Source organism: Harpegnathos saltator, unplaced genomic scaffold (assembly GCF_003227715.2).
Source record: "Harpegnathos saltator strain DR-91 unplaced genomic scaffold, Hsal_v8.6 scaffold148, whole genome shotgun sequence".
NCBI classification, from domain to species: domain Eukaryota; kingdom Metazoa; phylum Arthropoda; class Insecta; order Hymenoptera; family Formicidae; genus Harpegnathos; species Harpegnathos saltator.
In genome coordinates, this window is record NW_020229926.1 from 138,349 (window position 1) to 161,536 (window position 23,188).

At 52.2% G+C, this 23,188-nt stretch overlaps 1 protein-coding gene across 1 annotated transcript in view; it reads left to right on the top strand.

Moving 5' to 3' along the window:
• The window catches only part of fng (Fringe glycosyltransferase), a 108,638-nt gene that overhangs the window by 74,770 nt on the left and 10,680 nt on the right, over positions 1-23,188 (top strand). The window contains exon 6 of the mRNA XM_011144923.2: positions 6,636-6,721. Within this exon, the coding sequence (XP_011143225.1) occupies positions 6,636-6,721 (86 nt within the window). The remainder of the gene's footprint in view (positions 1-6,635; positions 6,722-23,188) is intronic.

Genomic DNA, 23,188 nt, shown 5'->3' on the forward strand with positions numbered 1-23,188 from the left:
TCTCTAAACAGTAAATACGAATTGATGAAGTGACTTTTTATCGAGCGTGAAAAATAGCGCGAGAACGAGCGAAGGCGCCTGAAGAGAAGAGATTCGGTCGACACGTCGTCCGCGAGTCGATCCTCTCCTAGTCACGCGTTTCTTTTTCTTCCTTGTGACTCCAATCTCCTTGTGACCTCGCGGAGTTTTGAATCAGCCTGCCAGAGGCTATTTTCCTCCATATTCGTTGTATCCCTCCATCTTTACGAGCTTCCCCCAGATTTGTTTTCCCCTCGAAGCGTTGTTCCGCAGCCGCGTAGGAACGGCCCTGCGAGGCGCGGCGGGAACGGCGCATTGTCCCCGGTGGATTTATTCGTCCCGGTTAAATACGATATTGTTCGAGATTGAAAAACGCTCGACGAGGAATTTATGGAAAATATCGAAGGGCGCGCGCCCCTCGCCGCGTTTATATGCCGCGCGGGACACGCTCGAGCGAATTCGAAACAAGAGCAAGAACGACTTCCTGGCCGCGCGGTGGATACACAGATATCGGCTTGATAAATCTACGTGGAAGTGCGGATGACCGTGCATACAAATCGTCAGCCATTGGTCTCTCTCGCGACGAGCGGGCTGCTGTGTTGCTGTGGTACGTTTATAAAGCGAGAGGCAGATAAGCGCGGAAGAAAAATAAGGGCGACTCCGCGCGCGCGCGCGCGAGAGCGTCGTTGTTCCACGGTAATTTAATTAGATTCGCATCTCGCGATCGATCTTGCCCTTCCGAAGAGAACTCGCGCGAGATTAATCGCGAGAGGCGTGTTCGATGGAAATGGCTACGGTGTGTGTGTGTGTGTGTGTGTGTGTGTGCACGCGTGCGTGAGGTGAAGGAAGTCGAAAGAAAGTCGAAAAGGAAGTCGCGTTATCTCTGTCGCGGAGCCTTCTATTTCTCATCGCCGCGCGATTGGAATTCCGCCTGTGTGCTGCATCTGGCTTTCGCGATGCGCTCGCACACGCTGCGAGCGTTCGCCCGCATGTCGCGCTCGCATTCTCGCTCTGCGAATTTCTTAGTACGTAGCCTCTCGCGCGCGCATCATCCGCCACGCTGGTCGAGGTCATATCGGAGTCTCTAATCTGTTCATTAGTCCTAATATACCGAGCGACTAGCCACCCTCCATCAGATATTACCCGCCGTGTCACTCAGCCTCGGTTTTACGACCTCGAGAACGGATGGCGCGTTCCACGGAGAGAACGATCGGCGAATTGCGGCTCTTTTTCTTCTCGAGCGTTTCGACCGAACGGACGCTCGGACGCGCGGCGGCTCATCCCTCGGCTGCGGTTTCGGATGCCTCGGGACGCTCGTTAAACGAAGCGCTAAGTAATCGTGCGCGTTTCAAGCTCTCTCTCTCTCTCTCTCTCTCTCTCTCTCTCTCTCCTACTTATGCCCGTTTTGCACGGTTGAAAGTAGCTTTCACGCTCGCGGTCTGCTCTCGCAAAGGCGCAAGAAGCAGAAGAGGAAGCTCATATCCGGTGCCACCCGGTCGTCTCAACGACGCGCCGCGGGAGGGAGATTCGCGCTCTCGCGCGCGACGTCTTACGAACGCACGCAGAGATCCGCGTCCGTCGACGCAGAGCCGGCCGAGGATCGGGAAGTTGGTACGTCGAGGAGTCGAGCGGGGATAGTAATTAAGCGGGAAGCATGATCTCAAATAACTTGTATCCGGCCGTCGAGAGACGACGATAGAGAGAGAGAGAGAGAGAGAGAGAGAGAGAGAGAGAGAGAGAGAGAGAGAGAGAGAGAGAGAGAGAGAGAGAGAGAGAGAGAGAGAATCGAGGGAGGCCAATCAAACGGCGGAACGTATCCACGCGGGCCCGCTGCCAATCGTCCGTACATAATTGGATATAGAATCGTGCGGCCTTTGCTCGCATACGACGCCGTATAGTCCCCCTCCCCCTCCCTCCAGGGCGACGTGCCCTCGTCCCGGGTTAGGAATGTAATTAGTCAGAGAAGCACCGGCACACAATCTTGGCCGGCGATCGGTAGGTCCCCTTCGTTACCGGTGCGCGATGCCCCCCGAGATTGCCGGCGTCCGAGATGGAGCGATTACCAGTCGTAAATACGCGCGCGATAATTAAAATTACTGACTGATTGCCTCGTCGGGCTTTGCTTAGCGAGAGTCCGGGGCCGGTCCCGGCAGCTGCACCGGGATCTCGCCTAGGATCCGTCTCCAAAGTACCGTGAAGACGTTAATAACGTGTAGCGGGCAAATCCTTGCGCGAATTCTGGAGTTCGCTCGAAACCTCCGCGACTTTTGGCCTCTGAGAGCTCCTCTCCTCGCTCGTGATAGCCGACGCCTCGTCTTGAAATTTGCAAAATAAACCTTGCCGCCTTCGTCGCACTTTTCTCCGCTCTCCGCGTTTCTTCGCGCGAATTCTGGATTGTCGGGACTTTTGGACTCTGAGAGCTCCTCTTCTCGCGAGTCGCGAGTGACAACCGACGAGTGAAATCATCTTGAAATTTGCAAGATAGGCCTCGGCTCAATTCGCCACACTTTTTGTTCCTCTACTCTCCTACGAAATGTTCGCAGTCGCTTCGATTGGGGTCTCGCTCGGGGAAGAAGTTTAGAGGGCACATAGGCACCTTATACTTTTGCATGAGAGCGCGCGACTATAGTCGACGGCGGTCCGACCACGTGAAAGAGTTCATATACCAGATGGCACGCGGCGCCCGCGGAGAAAAATCCGAGGAATGGCGCTCGGGTCAACTCGCGCGCGGCTACGGAACCTGCGATAAACAGCAGGGAGTCGCACGGGATTACGTTGAACATTGGTTCGCGAGGCATCGCCGGCTGTATAGCGATTCCGGTGTCGCTGTCCGTACCGTGCGCACGCTCCCTCGTAACAATAAGAGCGGGTTCACGGGCGACCTCAGAATTCTCGCGTCCCGGGTCGCTCCCGGTGGCTCCTCTCTCTCTCTCTCTCTCTCTCTCTCTCTCTCTCTTTTTCTCCTTGTCTCTCCCCCGTGACTCCGCAACACGATGTTGTGTTATTCAAATGGCCCCGAAAGAGAGAAGTAAAGAATAGCTGTGCCTTCTTGTAAAAGCGGCCCGATACTATCTCGGGCTACCCGTATCGCGCGTGTATATCAAATGCGTCTGTGTGAGCTCCCGTCTCTTCTCCTCCCTTTATTCCCGCGCTGCTTCCTCCCCTTCTTTTCGCTACCTGTCTCGCGGTAACTCATCGGCCGGACGATATCGTAGCGCTTCTTAGCGCCGCCGTCGTCGAAGCGACAGCTCCTCGCCGTAATTATATTCGCCGACGATTTTAATCGTGCCGGCGCGGCGCGGCGTAATGAAAACAGCGCGGCGCTACGCGGATGAATTAATTATCGCGCAAAGTGCCGCGCGGCGCGCGCTGCACGGATTAGCGCGACGGTGATTTCATTGGCCGTGATTATTACGCGCCGGTTATTTATGGATAGTTTAATAGCCGTCGCGAGCCGTTGAGATTATTATATCGCGGTGCGACAAATTAATTATTAACCGCGCACACACGCGCCGGTCGGGACAGAGCGCCGCGGGACAGCTTGTGTCGGAAGTGCAGCGCGTGCGGACGCGGCGTAAAATTACGCTGGACATTCGTTCCGACAGCTTCTCCCGCGAGAGAGCTTTCCTCTCTCGCGGAAAGAGATCGGCCGCGGCGGAGCGTCGTGATCGGGCCGTGACCCGCGAAGCGCGGAGATTATCGGCGGCGCAATTTCTGCGTCATTGGGCAGCGGTAGGCCCGGCCAGCAACACCGCCGTCTTATTATTCGCCGCAGCCGTGCGAAATTATAGATCCTCAAACGGAGCGGCGGAGCCGATTACACCGGCCGCGTTGGGCGTAGTAGGTATGCCACGTACGTGCACGTAACGGTAACGCCGCGCCGCGCCGCGCCGATCGCCTTGTCAGCTGACCTTACGGACGTATCGCGCGCACGTGAGCGCGTGCGGCGGGCGCATCCGTGCTTCTGCTGCCGCTGTTGGTAGTGGTGTTGCTGATACCGGTGCTGGTGCTGGTGGCCTCTGCTGCCATCCGCGATCCTCCACCACGCCCAGACCGAGCGGAAAGGAGCACACCGCTGTGCTCCAGCGGCGTGTCCGATAGCGCACCAAGCCGAGATGAACGTCGAGAGATAGCTGAGGTCAACGTCGCAGGCGTCTACGGGCGTAGAACTTTTCGCGGTACACACGAGAGTACACGTCTCGGATCTGTCAAAGTGAGCAGCCGGTTGCACCAGCGAGTCGCTCTTTGTCGCCTCGACTTTGTCGTCGACCGCGCGATAACCGCAGATAACGATGTAAAACGATGTATAGGTCGTGGATGCAAAATGCGAGCGACCATCAAACCCCATAAAAATCCAATAAAGTCGCGGATCGCGAAGTAACGACGCGCCGCGCCTTGTGGTCGTTGACCAACCGCCCGCAATCCTCGGGATTTCACGCTGAACCGTCACGGCAGAAGCGCGCTACATTTTACAAGCGAGCGCTATCAGCGCGACGGGTTTCGCGACGAGAGCCACCTTCCGCGCGTCCAGTTAAGTCAATTAAGCGCGCGACTAATTCGCATCGCGAGATTCGCCTCGCGATAAGCCTCGCTCCTTCAGCGCGCGCGGCGCGGCACGTCGCCGCGAGACGTTTCGCGAGCCTCGCGCAAAAAGCGCGCGACGCTTTTATCGCGGTGATGCGTCGCGCACGCACGCGTGCAGCCCGAGCCTCTCCGTAGCTTCTCCGGCGATGCCGTTCGCCGCGGCTCGTGCACCACGCCTCTCTCGCCAGGGTACTAGCGGCGCACGATTCTACGGTCCTATACCGGTATCGAGATAGTATCGGCCGGCATGGATCGCGCTCGGGCCGCCTAGGAGTCCGGCTTTAATAGCCTGCGGCCACGGCAATCGGCCAGAAATCGCTCGTATCTCAGCTCGTTGTGTTTTCGCACCGCTCGGCCACACACACACACACACACACACACACGTGCGCAGGCGAGTATTTGTATGTAGAACGCTGGTGTGTCTCACACTCGCGGCGGCGGCCGCGGTAGCGTGTGCGAGAAAACGTTTCCTGGAGCGAAGTTTCCAGGTCAGCGGGAAAAGACCAATCGGAAGCAGATATCTTTCCCGGCGCTGTTCTCGCGTGCTTTTTATCATCGTGTCGCGAGCGACGACGATGCACCGTTCGACGACGACGATGATGCGACGGTTTGACCGGTACGAGGCGGTGAATCGCACGGACGACGCGAACGTTCCTCGCGGTCGTTCTTTTCTCGCGTGTAATCGCGCTTTCTGCCGATTCATAATTGCAGGCTGGATGCACGCGATTGTGAATCGTTATCGAGTCATTCGCGTGCGACGCGCCTCCTCGCGAGTCTCTCTGTACGCGGCGGGATTTGCAGTCGATTTGCTGATGCTTGTTCTCGTTTGCTGTGTTTCGATCGCGGTATATTTTTATGTACATGAAGCGCGGGTGAAGCAAACAAAGCTTCACCCGTAGGCCAAATCTCATTACACTGAGAGAAAAGTATATATTTGGAACTGTAATGATATAGTAACTAAATTATAGTCCGAGATATTATGTTTATAGTAAGTGTTACTATATAATGTCGGTAATAATTACGATATAGGCATAGTATAACCAACCATATAATATTTTTACTAAAAATTATAGTTAGTTAAACTAAAATTATTGTATGGATGCAAATATAAAATGGTAGGTAAAAGTAACTCTTTTATATAGTCAATATTACCAGAATATTTGCTAAATGATGTGAACTATATGAATATTAAATCTCACTATATTTGTGGATGAGAAATTACCATATATGCGGTAAAAGTAACTGAACAATTATTTAAGAACAATCATTGACTATATATTTGTGTTTATTCTATTGTATTTTGCAGGTTTCCACCAAGTATAAAAATATGCTTGACACGCCGAAATGAACCATAAAATATAGTGAGATTATAGTTAATTCAACTATATTTTTCTATCAGTGTTGTCCTTCTTATCCTTATTTCCCCATATCTTGCCTGCATATATAACACAATTATATGTCAAGCTGTCGGAAAAAGTGACAGATTAATCGAATAATCAACGCAATTCGCACGCGTACTCGTACACGACGTTAACGATTAGAACAAATAATTAGTTTTAGTTCAACGGGCGCGAAAAAGGTTCTATCGAACGCTTACTGTTCAGTCGATCGGCGTGGCTCAAAATCGGTCGCAATTCCAGCTAATTTCGCGAACGTTTCGAGGAGAAAGTCCCGAGTCGCGCGCGTCGTGTCGTGACGCGACACACACAAGGCGGGTTCGCCGAAATCACTAACGACCTCGGCGTAATTTGTTCGGCCAAAGTGGCGTGACACCCCACGATACGCCTCGAAATATAATCCATCCCAATCCCTAATTCTCATCGAGCGAGTCATTCATCCTTAATCGGTCAACGACGATCGCCGGAGCGCGGCCGGTCTGGCCTCCACGCCGACGACGACGACGATCGATCGATCGATCGATCAGCCGATCCGATCTCGGCTCGATGTATCGTGTAATTATAACGGCGACTTCAAGTCGACCGCTCTGTCGGAAAGCCTCCGCTAATGTCGCTTCTCTTTTCCGTGTGTTTCAGCAAAAGGTGAAGTTCTGGTTCGCCACGGGCGGCGCTGGATTCTGCATCAGCCGGGCGTTGGCACTGAAAATGACTCCGGTCGCCGGGTGAGTTTTTACCTCGCATTATGTATTCTCATTTGTTACTTAGTAATGACAATGACAACGGTAATGACACGGCTGATGATGACGTTAATGGAACTTCGCGGAGACGGACCTTTGCTATTCTAGCGACAGAATTTTCCGATAATACGTATTGCATATTAATAACATTGATAATACCCATGATAATTGCTATACATAGTGCAATGTCATTAATTATTAAATATCATGCTAATAATTATTAGGATTGATTAACTTGGACGAGTTATATCGTACGTATATATCGTCATTACATTTACACGACATACAGTATCCAATTGCGTTAATATCACCTCTTTCGCTCGCTTTCGGCACATTAACTCGACATCGATCGCGATATAAGATCGCGTCGATGAAGCTTCCGTGGAATCGGTTCATCTGCATTTTCTCGATTTTCCGTCTGCGGCGGCGAGTCTCCTCGCAGAAATCCTCATCAGCGAACACGCTCGGTCACGCGTGACGCGTGTGACAGTTAGGGTTGCCAAATTCAAAAGTTAAAATTACCGGACATTTCTTCTTTGGTAACAAACCCAAACCGGACTAAACCGGACAGAAATAATAATCATGACATTTACATTAAACATATACAAAATATGACAAGAATTTATTTACAATATTAATTCCCAAACCAGATTTTATAAACCTAGATTTGACTGAATAAAATAATAAATTATTACTTTTTTAATATATAAGGAATGATGGATCGGCGGATCATCTACTAGATGACTTTTCGCGTGGCGCTTGAAACGGAGAAACGTTGCTAGAATCTGAACTCTCATTCCATTGATTGGATATAACTTAAAAACCGGACATGTGACATCCGGTTTGACTTATTAACCGGACACTGGACAAGACTTTTGAAAACCTGACAATCGGGGGTCAAAACCGAGCAGTTGGCAATCCTAGCGACAGCGCGTCAGTAGCGCGCCTCGTCGTGGTGGTTCTTTCAAGGTTTAATCTAACATGAAAACGCGTATTAACGATCTCCGGTTCTCTCTCTCTCTCTCTCTCTCTCGAGCTCTACCTCCGCGTCTTTTTCTCCGCGCGGCTGTCCGTCCGTTTCTACCTGCGACGGATCAAATAGCGCCGTCGGCCTTGCCCAGTCACGCTTACGACGACCGATCGGCGCTCTATCTGTTTGTTACGCATCGGCTGATTCGGTGATCACGCCTGTACAATTACGCATTTCCCTTGTTCCCTTGGCATACGAAATGAAAGTCGCGCGAAACGGGCGAATTCCGCGGCAGCGCCGGGCGCTGGAGCGTGGAAACGCGCGGCGGCGGCGGCGGCGATAAAAAAAATGGCCGGTCGTTACGGCGATCGTAACGACGGACAATTACGGACGGCTATTATCGACGTCGCCCTCGGTAAACGCGTCCCGATAGGCACGCCGCCGGTTGGCACGTATGACGGTTTATAAACCGCGCGAGCGCGTGATCATCGAGATGATCGCCGGTGGAAGGTCGAAAGCTTCGACGCGCACTCGCACCGCTCGTAAATCACCGTTTATGGCGCACAGTGGCCAATTGTTTATCCTCGCTCCTCGATAACGTCATCGTCAAGCGGCACGAACCGCGCGCGGCGCCGGCTATGGCCGGCCGTTTGTTGTTATTAACGATGTAAAAATCTACGAGAGGGTCGGCCATGCGCGGCGATGCGCGCGATCCAGTTTTTCGCGACGCGCGAGAGCGGCCGCGGTGATCGCCGATAATCAATCCCGAGCTCAAATCTCGTGCGCCCGCCTTCGAGTGTGCCCCTTCGTAAAACCTCCTCCTCGCTCGATCTTCGTCGATTCGATCGATTTATACATCAGCCGTGAAGGAATCTCATACGATCCTCTCCTGCTTTCTCTCTCCTGCTCCTCCGCCTCTCAAAAACAGAGCAAGCAAGGGGCTCGAGCTTGAGCGCATCGCCGTCTACTCCAAATTGCGATTAATAAAAAAAGAAATTGCAAGTATAAATTGTAAAGAGGTGAAAATTGAGAAGAAAGAACAGTAAAAGAGAGTATAAATTGCGCATTAATTTTATGCTTCGTCGTGCAAATTTTAGATTTCCCTCTCTTTCCGCCGCGTTACGTATATCCTATACGAGGCTCATTCCGGGACAGACATATGCGCTGTTCATTCTCTCCTGTTTCCTCCTCCGTGTCCTCGTCCTCGACCTCCTTATACGGATTCGGAGACAGAACGGTCGAGGTTGGCAAAAAGCCCAGCACCTGGGAGGGCCCGCGAATCGGTCGTATCTCCGTCCCCTCGTAGTCTCTTCCGCTCTGCCCTCGCGCTCTTCCGTCCATTTCGCGGTGTACACGGTCCCGGCATTATCCTGCCTCTAGTACGCTCGTTCGTTTCGTGTGTTGCGACACGAGAAACACGGCTGCATCGTAAGAACAGGCGAGGCGAGTGCATCGAACAGCTTTCTCATTCGGATGAGCGACCGACGACGACGACGACGACGTGACTCTCCGCAGACTCGACGCAGTTCTGTTATTTCGCCGGACGTAATCCGGCGGCATTACAATTCATCGTCGCTGCAAATCACCGCAAATTTATCGCGACGATGACGACGAGCGTTTTGCTATTCATTCTTATTTTCCCGGCAGCCGGCGTCTTCTGCCGCGCGCGCATCTGTCGGCGGAATCGGCGCGGCAGGAGAAACGCGATGCTTTTCCACCGCGGTTTCTTCTCCGCGTTTCGAGTTTGCTCGCGGTTTGCGGCGGCTCGCGAGATAAGCGATAAAACCCGCGGCCGCTGCAGCGGGGCGTGCGAATTATTCCGCGGAATTCTCGTGCATTTTTCCGCGAGAACGCCCGCGCGCTCTCGCGCGTCGCGCGAGCTGTAAAGTCGGGTGAATTTAATGGCCGTCGCGCAGACGTCGCACGCTCCGCTTGGTGTCGCGCGCTTTGCATTACTTTGATATTATTTCAGACGCCGTCAGGGAGCGATTCCGCCGCGCGACAGTAAGTACGCGCTCGGGAGCGTAATCCCGCTTGTCTTCCTGCCCAGGCGGGAACGTCGGGACGATTACGCGTTCCCGCGTTTTAATTTATTCCGCTCCGAGATTCGCGCCGTGCTTTTTCCGCGCTTAAGCGAATAATACGGGCATCATCGCGCGCGCCGGCACTTTTCATCTCGCGAGCGGAGCATTCCTCCACTTCGCCCGCCGAAAGAGAGAAAAAACGCGCGCTCCTCTCGCCGCCGTCGCCGGCTACTCGCGATTTTATTTCGTCGCGCGAGCAGGCCAAAGAGGAAAACTCGCCTGGTCGCTCTTGGCTGCCGCAGCTCTCTCTCTCTCTCTCTCTCTCCTGTCTTTCCGCCAGTCAGCTAAGAACGCACGACGCAATTGTCTTCGCGTTTCCATTCTTTCCCGGCCTTATCCTCCTCTCGCTGATGGCGCGCTTTTAGCACGTTGATTGCAGAAAAGCTTCGCCGATCGTTGAAAGTCGCCGAGGGTGTACGGCGAACGCGATACAAATCGAGACGCGCGCGCGCGGATCTTTCATCCGTTCTCCGGCCGCGGCGTCTGAGCCATAAGGAAACGCGAGTAGATTTTTCAAGTGCCGTTATGGTCCAATTTTGACGCATAATTTGCGGCACTCGACGTTGTCGAGTCCCGGCCAGGCGAGCCGAGCAGATCGCCCGCTCGCCGTCGGAAACCGCTTTTCTCATTTCCAAGCTCCGCGAGCGTCTCGGCGCTCCGTTAATGCGCTGTAACTCGCGCGCGTCGAGGCTTTCTAAAGTATTTAATCTCGCCGCGCGCGCGCGGAAGTTGCCTCCTATTTTACGAGTCGCCGGACTGTGAAGAGGCAGTTCTACGGTACTCGCGCGCGCGCGCGCGCGCGAGAGAGAGAGAGCCCGGCCTTTTAATCATTTTCAACTCGTCTATTTCACCCTCCCCCGCGCTCCCTCCGCGCGCTCTGATCGCGCTGGATATTTTTCGGAGATCGGTCCGGGCGCGCGATGAGCTGCGTTCTTCGCGCAAGCCATTATCGCGGTCTAGTCGAGCAGCGTGCTATCCGATTTCAGCGGGTTCTCACGTTCCCCGTAAGACTCAGCCGAGCTCCCGGCGCGGCGGACGTTCCGCTCGTTGCTCGCGAATTGTCATACGCTCGTATCCGCTCCGTCAGCCCTCGCGTTATCGTTCCGCCGGCGTCACGGCAACGAGACACCGTAAACACCGTAAACACCGTAAACGGGGCGCGCGAGAAGTCGCCGTGGAAATTGCGATCCGAGCGATGCTCGGGACTATCGGCGAATCGTCATATCCATCCATCTCGGGGCGCGGACGTGTTCGTTTTCTCCGCGCGGACAAACAAGAGGGTTCTCGCCGCAGCGCCGCTTCACGCGAGAACCAGCCTCGTTTGCGCGAGCGCGTGCGCTCGCTCTCCAAAAGGAAATATCGAGCGGAATCGGGCTTGGTAATCCAATCTATATCGGGGTAATTTGCTGAAACGGTACGTTGGCGCGGAATATTTGCAGGCGGAAATCGGCCGACTCGTTTATCGATTTGCATTGGCGCGCACCGCAGCGCTGCGCGCGCGCCAAGTAAACTTTCTCGTTGCGCGATAAATATAGTAAGTCTCCCCGCTTGACTTTTCGAACGATCGGTCCCCGCGACGGAATCTGCAGCCCGCCCGAAAGAATCGAGCGTGGCTGCACGGTAAACGTTAAGCGACGTTTCATTCCCATCTTCTGATTTGACTTGAGTTTAACCGGTCGCTCGTTACTTTCTCGATAACGACGTCCGAGTCGCGCGCTACTTTCCTCCGGCGCGATCCGACGCCGGATGAGTTCAATCTTTTCGACGCTCACGGCCGGGAATTCGAGGTGCACTCGCGAGTCGCGGCGTCTCCAGTTAGCGTAAGGACCACCACCTGCGTATTCCTGCGACCTGTCGAATGTTGGAACTCATCGCGACATGATTACTCGGGACATTCGATCGTACGGTCGCTTAAGCCCGTGTCACACTACGGATTGAAGATCAAGGATTGCGGATTGAAGATTGAAATTTGACCAATTGGAATAAAGCAAATCAAAACCGAAATTCGTTGATTTGTCGAAATCTAATCTTCAATCCGCAATCCTTGATCTTCAATCTGTAGTGTGACACGGGCTTTAAGCGAATTCAAGGGATCGACTTGAAGGACACATCTCACCTTTTCCTTCTCTTGCATTCACGAGAAAGATGCGGTCAGTCTGTTTATCATACGCTATATCTCGGACGAAGCGAAAACATGCCTGTCGATCGATTCCAGCGGGAGAATTTCGGGCCGGAAGAACTCCCCGTATAGAAAATATGTTTTAGAATCTATTTGGGTTCTATCCCGATTTCCCAAAATGTGTTTGGGTTCTAACTGGGAAATCTGTACAGATTCTAGTTAGAAGTGTAATGTTTTAAAAATGCGATTCTAAATGGGAAACACAAACAGATTCTGCTTGGTCACTCCCAACGTTTTCCCAAAAATGTTTCGGGTTTTCATTTTACATTCTATGATAAGAATGAGATGTACAATACCTTAAATATTTACACTTTACATATATATGCATACACACATATACTTGTAAAATGTAAATATTTAAAGCATAAATACTGGGAGCAATATTTTGTGAGAAGTTTTTATAAAATAAATGAATATTTAAAACCATATATATTTTTTATTGTGAATATTAATATATAATAATTATCTCTTATATATACAACAATAATGCATATACATAACCGAATTAATAATATGATATATATATATATATAAATTCGATTTTTAAAATAACTCAAATTGTTTACGAGAGAAATAATTATGAAAAAATATTAATAGAAGGCTTTCAAGCTAAAAAATAAAGAATATATATAAATATCCGACAAACTCATCTAATTTACACATGTACGAATTAATCAAATTATCTTCAAATATAAAAATATATTCTATACATTGTATAAAACGAAAATGCACTACATTACATCCGAATACGGAACAATTTAAGACAAAAAAACATTTGTATTATCCCTATTGCATTAATAAAAAAAGGTTGGAATTTACACGTTATTTCTGTTCCGATTCTAGATAGAGAACCCATTTTTGGGACAAGAATGGGATTTCTAATTGGATATCGTGATGGAATAACCTATTTTGGGACAAATTTGGGTATTCTAGTTGGAATCTAAACTGCATCTGGGAAAATCCTAAGAAATTTCTATACGGGTCGGCGGGTTAATCCGCCGTGTAACAGCTCCGAGATTGAAGTTCGTTCGAACCCGATTCGATTTGTTTTCGATTGCTCGCTTTTTTCACAGCGCAAAGAGCTCTAGCATTCGGCTGAATTCGGCGGAATTTCTCTAACGATCGCGATCGTCCGCGCGGACGACGTGGAAACGCGACGTGGAATCCGAACGCGAAACCGTTCCGCCGCCATTGTATTAGTCGTTTATCGAGCAACAAAGAAGGATAATGGCCGGCCATCTTCGTGGCTCCCGCGGCGGAGATGGATCTTAATTAACGGCGAACGCAAGAAGCCGCCGTTCGTTACAATGGGACCAGCGAGACGAGCCGGTCTGATTGCCACCCACGTGCAGAGAGAAGGAGAGGGGGGAGAGAGAGAGAGAGAGAGACGCTACAGGAAAGTACAGCAGGAAGCACGCGTGTGCAGCGCGCGCGGTGCGTACGGCCGCTCGCGCGCGTATATACCTATATTTATATCATTTCCTTGTTAGCGCACGCGGAAAGAGGAGGCTGAAGGAGGAAGAGGGCAATAAATAAGAGAGATTAGAGCGCAAGGAGACGATAAACGCCCGCGCCCGCGATTGTCCGCGTTTGCCGCGAGCTGCGCTCGCTACATTTTCCTGCTCGCTGGATGCTCCCTGTTTATCGACGGTTACGAGAGGCCAGTTTGAGAGAAGTGGCTTTTAACGCCGCGCGACAGGGTAGTTACGGGGAGGTTATTTAATCCTGTCGATACTACCGGTGACTATAGTCACCCGTTATCGCACGCTCACTGTGTCCTACGGGATGGGTGACTGTAGTCATCCATCGTCGAAATTGTATTATTAACCCTTTGAGGCATAGTGGTAAGTATATTTACCATCCATTTATTCTCACATTTTTATGAAATATTTCATATTTGAGGGATTCTTGCGTCGGGTTTTTTGCGTTTTTTAGCTTCTTATATGATATGGGAACATACATGAAAGGTTGAAAAGTGTTTTGCATAAGTTGTTCATTTATTATAAATAAATAAAGTGTAAAAAATACACATTTTTACAGAAAAAAATCATTTTCCACGAACTATGAGTGAATTTTTTGCTCAAAATCCAGATCTGCGGGTTTTTTGGATCGCTGATTACGAATCTGAGGTCCAAATTTCAAAATTAATTTTCCAAGATGGCGGTTTCAAGATGGCGAATCATAGAATTTTTATCAAATTGGCTAAAATTGTACTCTGGTTAGTTTTTGAGGTCGCTGATTACGAATCTGAGATCCAAATTGCAAAATTAATTTTCCAAGATGGCGGATTCCAGATTATCGCGATTTTTCATATTTGTGGCCGCCACATTGAAACCACCGTCATTGAAAGCACGTCAAATGCCTTTTAGTACCTCTCAGCACCACGTTCGGTTTCTTTTCTTCTTTTTTCACGCGGGAGTCTCGTTGTTTCAGCCCGATACGCGACTCCTGCTCGCGGTAGTCCTCTCTCTCTCTCTCCCTCTCTCTCTCTCTCTCTCTCTCTCTCTCTCTCTCTTCCTCTCGAGCGCAACAAGGTGTACGCTCTCCCCTCGCGAATTCGTCGCTTGGCGTTTTTTCTTCTCGTTTTCGGGCCGTTTCTTTAACCGTTTTGCCGGGCGCGCTCGTATACGTGTACAGTCGTTCGCTGCCGAGCTCTCTTTTATTGCCCGCCTGAAAAGAGGAGGAACAAAAAGGAGGCAGGAGATGCGCGCACCTGCGAGCGAGAACGTTTAGTTTCGCTCCGCTCCGACAGCTTCCTCTTTTCATACGCGCGCCGCCGCGGCGATCCCGGGCCCCGGGATCGTAAACGGTCGCCGCCGCCGCCGGGAGACTTCTCCGCGGCGATGACACGCGGAATCGGATTCGGGAATCACGGGAGTCGGCAATTTGCCGCTCATGCGGCTCCCAATCGCACCGGCGCGGCCGCGCCGAGCCGGTTCGTCGAGGCCTCGTGAATGACATGAATCTCAATGAGACGCCGATTTCGAGCGACGACGTGCGGCGAGATGCCGAGATTCGAATATTTCCGAACAATCGCGCGTCTAACTTTGCCATGCTAGATGCGACGAGACGCGTCCTCTCACGCGCAAGTTTCTCGCTCGTTATTACGATAGCGCGTGGACTCGCGCGCGCGTGCGCGGGAAAAGCGCGTCCTGGGAGAAATACAATGGGGGGAAGAGGGGCGGAGGAACCTCACGACTTTGCCATGGATCTCCCCCTTTAGGGAAAAGAGATTTCACACGTGCGTGATGCGCGTAGCAGCAGGCATTTAACTTGCCTTCCTGTGCGCACTTTTTTCTCTCCCGTCCTCCTCTCTCTCTCTCTCTCTCTCTCTCTCTCTCTCTTGCTCGTTTTTTTTTCCTTTCTTCTCTGTTCTTTTCTTGTTACCCTTCTTCTTTCGGCGGGCTTCTCACCGTAATCGGGTTACGAGGCGGGAATGCGCGCGGCGTCTTCCCTCCCGCCCGCGATAATAAACGTGTCGTCGAAATTACACGGTGAGGGAAGCGCAGAAGAGGGCAGAGGCTGCCTCCTCAAGGGGGGCTGCGCGAGCTTCCCGGCGAAGAGACGAGAAACTCGCACGCACCTTCCGACGGGCGCGCGATATCTTCCGTCGTAAAGAGCAGGGGAATAAGAACAATTCGCCGCTACCTGTTGTATTATTCACGAATCCAACGTATCATTACGACTGAGCGTATCGTTATTAAAAAAATTAATTTGTTTGCCTGTTACTCCTCCCGGCCAATTACACCGGCGCGGCGGCAGGGAGAGAGAAAGAGATCGGGTTCGAGACCCATAAAAACGCGGTTCCCGCGGAGACCGCGTCGTAAATCGCAGACGTTTCATCTAATCGGGACTAGCGAATTAAAATGATCCTCGCCGATATCACTCGGAGGATATCCCTCGGCAATAAACGTGTCGCGATAATTTCGCGGTTGGCAAGAAACGAGGGGGAAAAGGCCGAAAAAAGCGAAGGAAAGAAAACAAGAGTCGTCGGAGGGAGAGCACACGGTGAGAGGAGAGGTGGTTGGAGGGAAGAGGGAGGGAATTGGACAGGAGGTTCGACGAAACTCGCGTCCAAGGATCTCTTCGATTCCCTTATTGCACGCCTAATTGGATTCCTCTCTACCATCGGCGCGATCGCCGCGTATACATCTATCAGCCCGCGGCTCGTAAAACCAATTTGGGCATTCCTATATATATATATATATATATACACATATATATATATAGAGAAACACACACACACACATATATATATATATATACACACACACACACAACGTTATATGTGCTGACAGAGCCCGCGGTGATCTATAGATCGAAAGCTGCAACGATCGCGCGCCGACTCCTCTGTTCTCGACTTTCTGTTCCTCGAAGCGTGTTAGAATGCGTGACTCGGTAAATTAACGCAAGGCCACACTGTATGCATACGGAGAAGAGCGCCTAATTTTCGATTACGATTCGGTCTTCCTAAGCTTCGTCTCTTCAGTTCATCTCGATTTATTTCTTCTCGTCTCTTCGGTTCATCTCGATTTATTTCTTCTTGTACGGAGCGGAATTATCCTACGTGGAGATTTCATTCGGCTCTCTCTCTCTCTCTCTCTCTCTCTCTCTCGCTCGCTCGCTCGCTCGCTATCCCCTCATAATATAACATTTGACTCTGGAGGTCTGAATTTGCGCTGCCAAAGCGTGAAAAGTCGCGTGAAAAGAACCGAGTGTCAGATTCATGCAAATATTACACGAGAGATTGAGAAAGAAAGCATCGGCACTCGCTGAGAAGGATTTCGGGAAATTGCTCCGCCATGTGCAACTCCGAAATTGAGTTTGTTTTCCCCGATCCGAGCTTTTTCGAAATTCAGTTCGTTCCTCTCGCCTCGGGCTGTTCCGATGGGTCCTCCTCTTCGCATACTTGAACGCCGAGTCTCTTGCTCGTGCATTCGGATCGATAAGAATTACGCGTCGAATGACGCACAAAGTTATCGGGGTCAGAGCAGAGGGTGAGGGCAAGGAGGAGGGGGAGGGGGGTTCCGTTTGCATTTCACGGGCGCGTGAAAGATGTATGCGCACGTGCGCACGTCTCAATTCCGTGAAGCTTACGCCGCCACTGTGTCTTATTGCCCCGACGTCTTCCTCCGTCTGCCCGATCGATATCGATTCAATCGCGAGACGATCCCGACGACGTGTTTCCACGATCACTCGCGCTGGCGAAGCCGCGCTTCGCCTCCTTCCTTCGCCTTCCCGGCTCGGGAGCGATGTAGTCTCGCGTCGCTCTCAATCCGCCAGATCGTTCCGCCGCTTGATAAATTGCTTCACCGTGGGACTCCAGGTGAGCAGGATCTTTATTAATCACATTTGCAAGATATATCCGTGCAAAATAAACGAGTCGAGTGATATCGGAACGAAGCGCGCGCGCGCGCGAGAGAGAGATATTCATGAAATGCTCGTGGCCATTGACGCGTCGACGTCGCGTCATTGACGAGAAGTTAAGAGGCTTTAATAAATTTTATACTCTATTCGATCACGACGAGAGATATGAGAGACGCGCGCGCGTACGAGACGAGACGCGTGTTTGACGATCGATGAAGCACGTTGGCGAGCGCGCCGCGGTTGAGAGCTATTTCGCGAGCCAGAACGAATAATGCGACGTAGCGGAAAGACGCAGGGGGGGAGCGGGCGGGGGGAGGGAAAGACGCATAAATCCTCTCTCCGCGACAGTCGGGGCAACGTGCCTACATAAGTCGCCGCCGCCGCCACGTCGACAGCAGCCGCTCTTAATTCATATCCGTTCGCGAATCGTATCTTGCAAATTGCAGCGAGCGCTGCACAAATCCAGATAGACGAGATTTATCGAAGCGGCGGGCACGACGTTCGTCGTCGTGTTTTCAATTATCGATTTCGACTACTTGGCAAGCAACGTCGCTTGAACCTTTTCCCTCGAGATCCGCGCTAGAAAATTCGCGGAATTGAACTCGCGGGATTCCGTATCTCTTACGTTAGTCATTTCTAATCGGTGGATTCGGAAATTTCGGCTCGACTGGGTGCCTCACCGTTTTCTTCCTGGCGTTTTTCTTTCCCGCTGATCAATGTAATTATACGTGTGAAATAAGAGCGAGCGAGCGAGCGAGCGAGCGAGCGAGCGAGAGAGAGATTAGAAAGAAAGAGAAGCGGGAAATGATGAATAGGGGACTTTGGATAAATTGTACAATATTTTACTATAATATTCGCAGTTGCAAATACCGTGACACTCGCAATTTGCGCGTGTCGCGCACTCTGTGGTCGCTCGACACGTCGCGGAGATTCTCCTGAATAACGAATGGCAGGTCGATAATAAGAAAAGAGATCTTCCCCGAAGCCGGCTCGCGTGTTTGTGCGTCTTTCACCATCGGCCGAGGACGCGCTTCTCCGAGGAGGAGGCCCTCCGCGTGCGAGGGGCCTCCGCGTGCCCGATTCTTTTTCCTTATAACCCCGAAATTTCGATTTCGTTGCCGCCAGGTATTTTAACGAGGCCGATATTCCGTGTCGGCTTCCGCCGCCGAAAGCACGCGGCCGGCGAACAAGGGCGACGCGGCGGGGACTGGGGGAGGGCAGGGAGGGGGCGGGTGTGCGCGTACATGAATTCGGGACTAATCTGCCCAATTAAAAGGCCTACGGTGACCGCGACGGAGAGAAACGGGCCCGGGTACGGACCGGACACAGATTCGAGAATCCGCCGATGGTATTCGCTAATGAGTGCGACTCCTCTAGTCCTCTCCGTTCTCTCCCTCTGTCTCTTCTCCCCTTCCGCCCGCTCTTTCGCCACCCTTTCTCTCTCTTCCGCTCCTTCACTCTTTCTCTCTCTCCTCTCTCTCTCTCTCTCTCTCTTTCTCTCTCTCTCTCTCTCCTTCTCTCGGCCTTTTTTCCCGCCCTGCCCTTTTCGGCCGCGTCTTTAGGGCGGCCGCGACTCCAGGGGCCCGTTCGGGGCGGACGTTAATTAAACACGCCACTTCCGAGTGCTTTGCGTAAAGCCGGGACCGTTGTTAATTGGACGACGGCACACCGGCACCGAGACTTTCGGCCGAGTTATCTCGTCGCGAAGCGTGAGAGTATATCGTGCGGAGAGTAATTTCGACAAAACCGGCCGCACCGGGGGAGACGCGCACGCTCTCTCTCTCTCTCTCTCTCTCTCTCTCTCTCTCTCTCTCTCAGCCTCCTCGTCGCTAGAGTATTCGCGGGATTTACGAAGCGGCCCCCTAATTGCCGAGGATTCACCCGCCATCCTTGCCCCCGTCGCTCGTTGTTGCCGTTCGCGCGGCCGTTCGCCGCCTGAAGTATTTCGAGAGCGCGCGAGCCCCGAGAGTCCCGATTTCCCCGACGACGACGACGATGACGACGACGACGACGACGACGACGACGACGGAGCGACGATCGAGAACGGTCCGCGCGGTCTGTTCTTCCGCGCGATACTCCGCGCGATATTAACACCGAAGTTCATTACCTCGGAGATAAATCATTCAATGGAGCCTCGTAAAGTGGGTATCCTGCCCCAATATAGCGCGTTAATTTATTAACTAATAGCCGGACTTATTGGCGGCCGTCGCGGCCCGTCGGCTGCGTGAGCGTTGAATATTTTATTACCCAGATGAAAATAAAGCATAAACGTTAATGGTGCCAATTACGCGATAAGTGCGCTTTATAACGTCGGAGAGCGGTGACGGTGCGGTTCGCTCGGCTCTTTCCTCTTTATTTTTTAACTGATGGAATTTTTCAACGGACAAACGTCCCCCCTCTCTCTCTCTCTCTCTCTCTCTCTCTCTCTTCCCCTCTCTCTCTTCCCATGCGGAATCAATCGTTCCGTTAATAGAGGACTCGTTAATTAGAGAACGTCCCCGACTGGAGAGGGACGTCAAACCGTTCGGTACAATCGCGGACGACAGGGATCCTCCGGCAGGGAGAGGGGGAGGGCTGCGAGGACGAGGGCAGGGGGAAGGGAGAGAGAGAGAGAGAGAGAGAGAGGGAGGCACTATATCGACGTAGTGGGTCCCGCATCGCGAGTGCTTCATCTCGTCGTTACCTTATTTTATCCTGCCGAGCGCACCTGCGCACCCTCCCCTTTCCTTTTCTCCCGCAGTTCCTTCTTCCTCCTTCTGTCCTCTCCCCTTCCCCGTTGTCTTCCTCTCTCCACCAGTTCTGCAGGTTGGAGAGGCTCCTCTCTCGTTGCATCGCAAATGCAATGCATGCAGGCCGTGCACGACCTAGCCTAAGAAGCGTATTTCTGGTTCCACGCGCTCTACAACAGCTCCGACCGACGCTTCTTCGCGAGATGTCGGATTACGTCGCCGCGACGGTTTAACAAACAAGCACGGCGATTCGCATCGTCGGAGGAGGGGGGTGCAGCAGAGGTCAGGGCTTCTATAAGACGGGGCGATCGAAAAGTCGACCTACCCCTTTCAAGGAGCAGACGTCGAGCCGACGACGTCCGTCGCGATCTCTCGTCGTCGTTGTTTCCCCGTTGCGCAATTTTCCCCGTTCGGCATTTTTTTACGTCGACTCGATCTCTTCGCCGTTCTTCCAGTTCTCGCCGCATTTTGGAACCGCCGGTCTTTGTGCTTTTTTTTCAATTAATCGCGTGAGGCAGGATCTATCTCGGCCCTTTTAACCGCGTCGCTTTACAAAGCTGTAATCGATTTTCCGGCTACGTTCGACAGCCCACTTTCTTGTTTCGTTCGTAGATTTAGCGGCTCTCGCAATCCAGATAGAATCATCGATTGCGCACCTGGACTTCCGAAATTTCTCGTAAAACTACGTTACGACCGCGCACGCTGCGGTGTCGCACGGCCGGATCTCGGCAACATCGGTAAACTAGAATCTTTATTTCCAATCTTCTCTCTAATTTAGTCGCGTCTGATTTTCAGGAATCTCTCCTTTCTCTATCTTCGACATACCGAGCATGCGTCGCGACCCAACCCCCGGGATCCTCTCGTGCGCCTTTGGGCCGCGGGCGGCGGTGCTCCTTTGAGACACTTGTCCTCTCGTGTTCCCTCGCGCGCTCACCTCTCTCTCTCTCTCTCTCTCTCTCATTCTTCGTCGTTCTCTCACGAAGGTGACGGGCCGATATATAAAATGGGCACGGTCGCCGATGTTGTGACTATCTGCCGCCGACTCTAATTGGTACGATTTATGTCCGGCGTGGATCGCGCATCTCTCGCCTCACGCTCGCAGTCGGACGTCGACTCCTCCCGGCCGTCAAAATTTCTGTCGATTCGTGAGAATCGGCAGTCTCCCTGCCGACGACGAAGAGGGAAGAGGAAAGAGGAGAGTCCAAGAGAAAGAGAAAGAGGGGGAGAGAGAGAGAGAGAAAAATCGCGACCACCTGTTGAGAGACTTAACCGTTTCTAACCGAACGCGTCATCCTGCTTATCGGGTTGTATCGTATTCGCGGAGCTCTAACGGCGGTCGCGTTATCGCGCTCTTCTATAATTGTAACTCATCATCGGGAAATATTCCTATTACATGCATTTATGAATATCGAGCGCACCTGTGAACTCTTCTCACAGTCGCGGCGAGATTCTCGCCGCCGTTACTCGTGAGAAGATTCCGCCGCCGAAAGGAGAGCGATCGTCGCGGTGGGGGCGAGACAAGGATAACTAGGATCGCTTCCGTGTTCCTTAATGGAGGCTACGTGTTCGCGCGTGAAAATAAGCGACACCGCGAACGACGCGAAAAGCATTTGCGATCGGCCGCGCACGCGAGGACGCGTGCAGTCGTCCTTACTAACGGCACCGACGACAGCGTTCGACGGCGGATTAATGACGGCGAATCAGGCCGATTAATGGCGCGGATTATCGCGCTAATCGGCGGAAATTCGTTACTCCGAGGCCGCGGCGCGTATCGCGTGTCGTCGCAGAGAGCGGCGCGCCGTTCTCGGCGGGCGCGCTTAATAAATGCGAAGAGGGTCGCTTTAATGCGGACCAACCAGTTTGAAGCGGCGAAGCGGTAGCGATGCGCGCGACTGCGGCTACGGCAGGTGCGTCTCCTCGACCTAATCTACATGAGCGGAATGCAGCCGAATTAAGATCCCGCTTTCCTGCCGCCCCGCGCTTATCCTCGTCGCCGTTGTCGTCGTTGTCCTCGCGAGAGAAGTGACAGTCGGTTGCTTGAGGCGGAAATGTGGGATCCGTTAGTGTCAGAGTCGCGGATATTCCCCAAATTTCATGGAGCGAAGTCTCGCTGGAAAGGAGTGGAAAGTGGCAGGGTCTCCGCTCGAGGCGACGGAGAAGACACCGCTGCTCGAAATCGCAAGAGTGAATTCAACTTTTGTACAAGCTTCGAACGAATTCCGACTTTGTGTAAGTTTCGAATGTTCCGATCGATTAGAGAAGCGAGTAGATTCCTGACAGTGACAGTGAGACACATCGGAACGCTCCTTTCGCTTTCAAGTGGAAATATTCACTCGACGGTGCAGAGTAGGGGGGGGGGGGGAATCGAGTGATCCGATGGCCGCCACTTTGCTTTTTCGAGCGAAACTTTGCTCCGAGAAATTTTCAGGACAGGTATATATGTTCAGACCTAGCGTGGATCTATAGAGATTCTCGAGTTTCAAGTCGAGTTTTATAACGCAGAGAGAGAGAGAGAAAGGCGTTAAATTCCTCATCTTCGCATTCTTCCGAGGACTACGAAGCCGAAGGAGCTGTGGCCGTAAAAGCGCCGGGTAGTAAAGGAAGTAACGATCGCGCGCGCTAGACGAGCGCGCGTTATTGGGTGAAAAGTGATCGTTACTTCGCGAGCGCGCGCGCGCGCGCGTCGCGAACGGCCGGTGCGCGGTCCATCCTTGATTAATGTCGAGATTAATGAGCAATATGACGACGACGGTGAGAAATGAGCGTTAACGATTCGCGCAGCCGATGCTGATCGATTCCGCGGCGAGGCGCGAGTTATTTATGATGGCCGAATGATCGAATCGCCAGGCGTCGAGCGGTCCATGTGCGGCGGGAGGTTCTTCCCCTCCCGAGAGACACCCGCGGAGTGACTTGTGGATTGTTTCAGCAAACAGGCAGCCGCGTGATTCGTGATGAAATACAAAGAGCACGGCGGCTCGCTGATGAGAGACGAGGAAGGATGCTCGGTTTGCGGCGGATGAATCGATCATCTGACTCTTGTCGTCTGCACGAAAAAGAAAACAAAAAATACTCGATTCGGGACAACCGATTTTCCGTTGCGATCCAGGGCAGGTCAGACGAGAA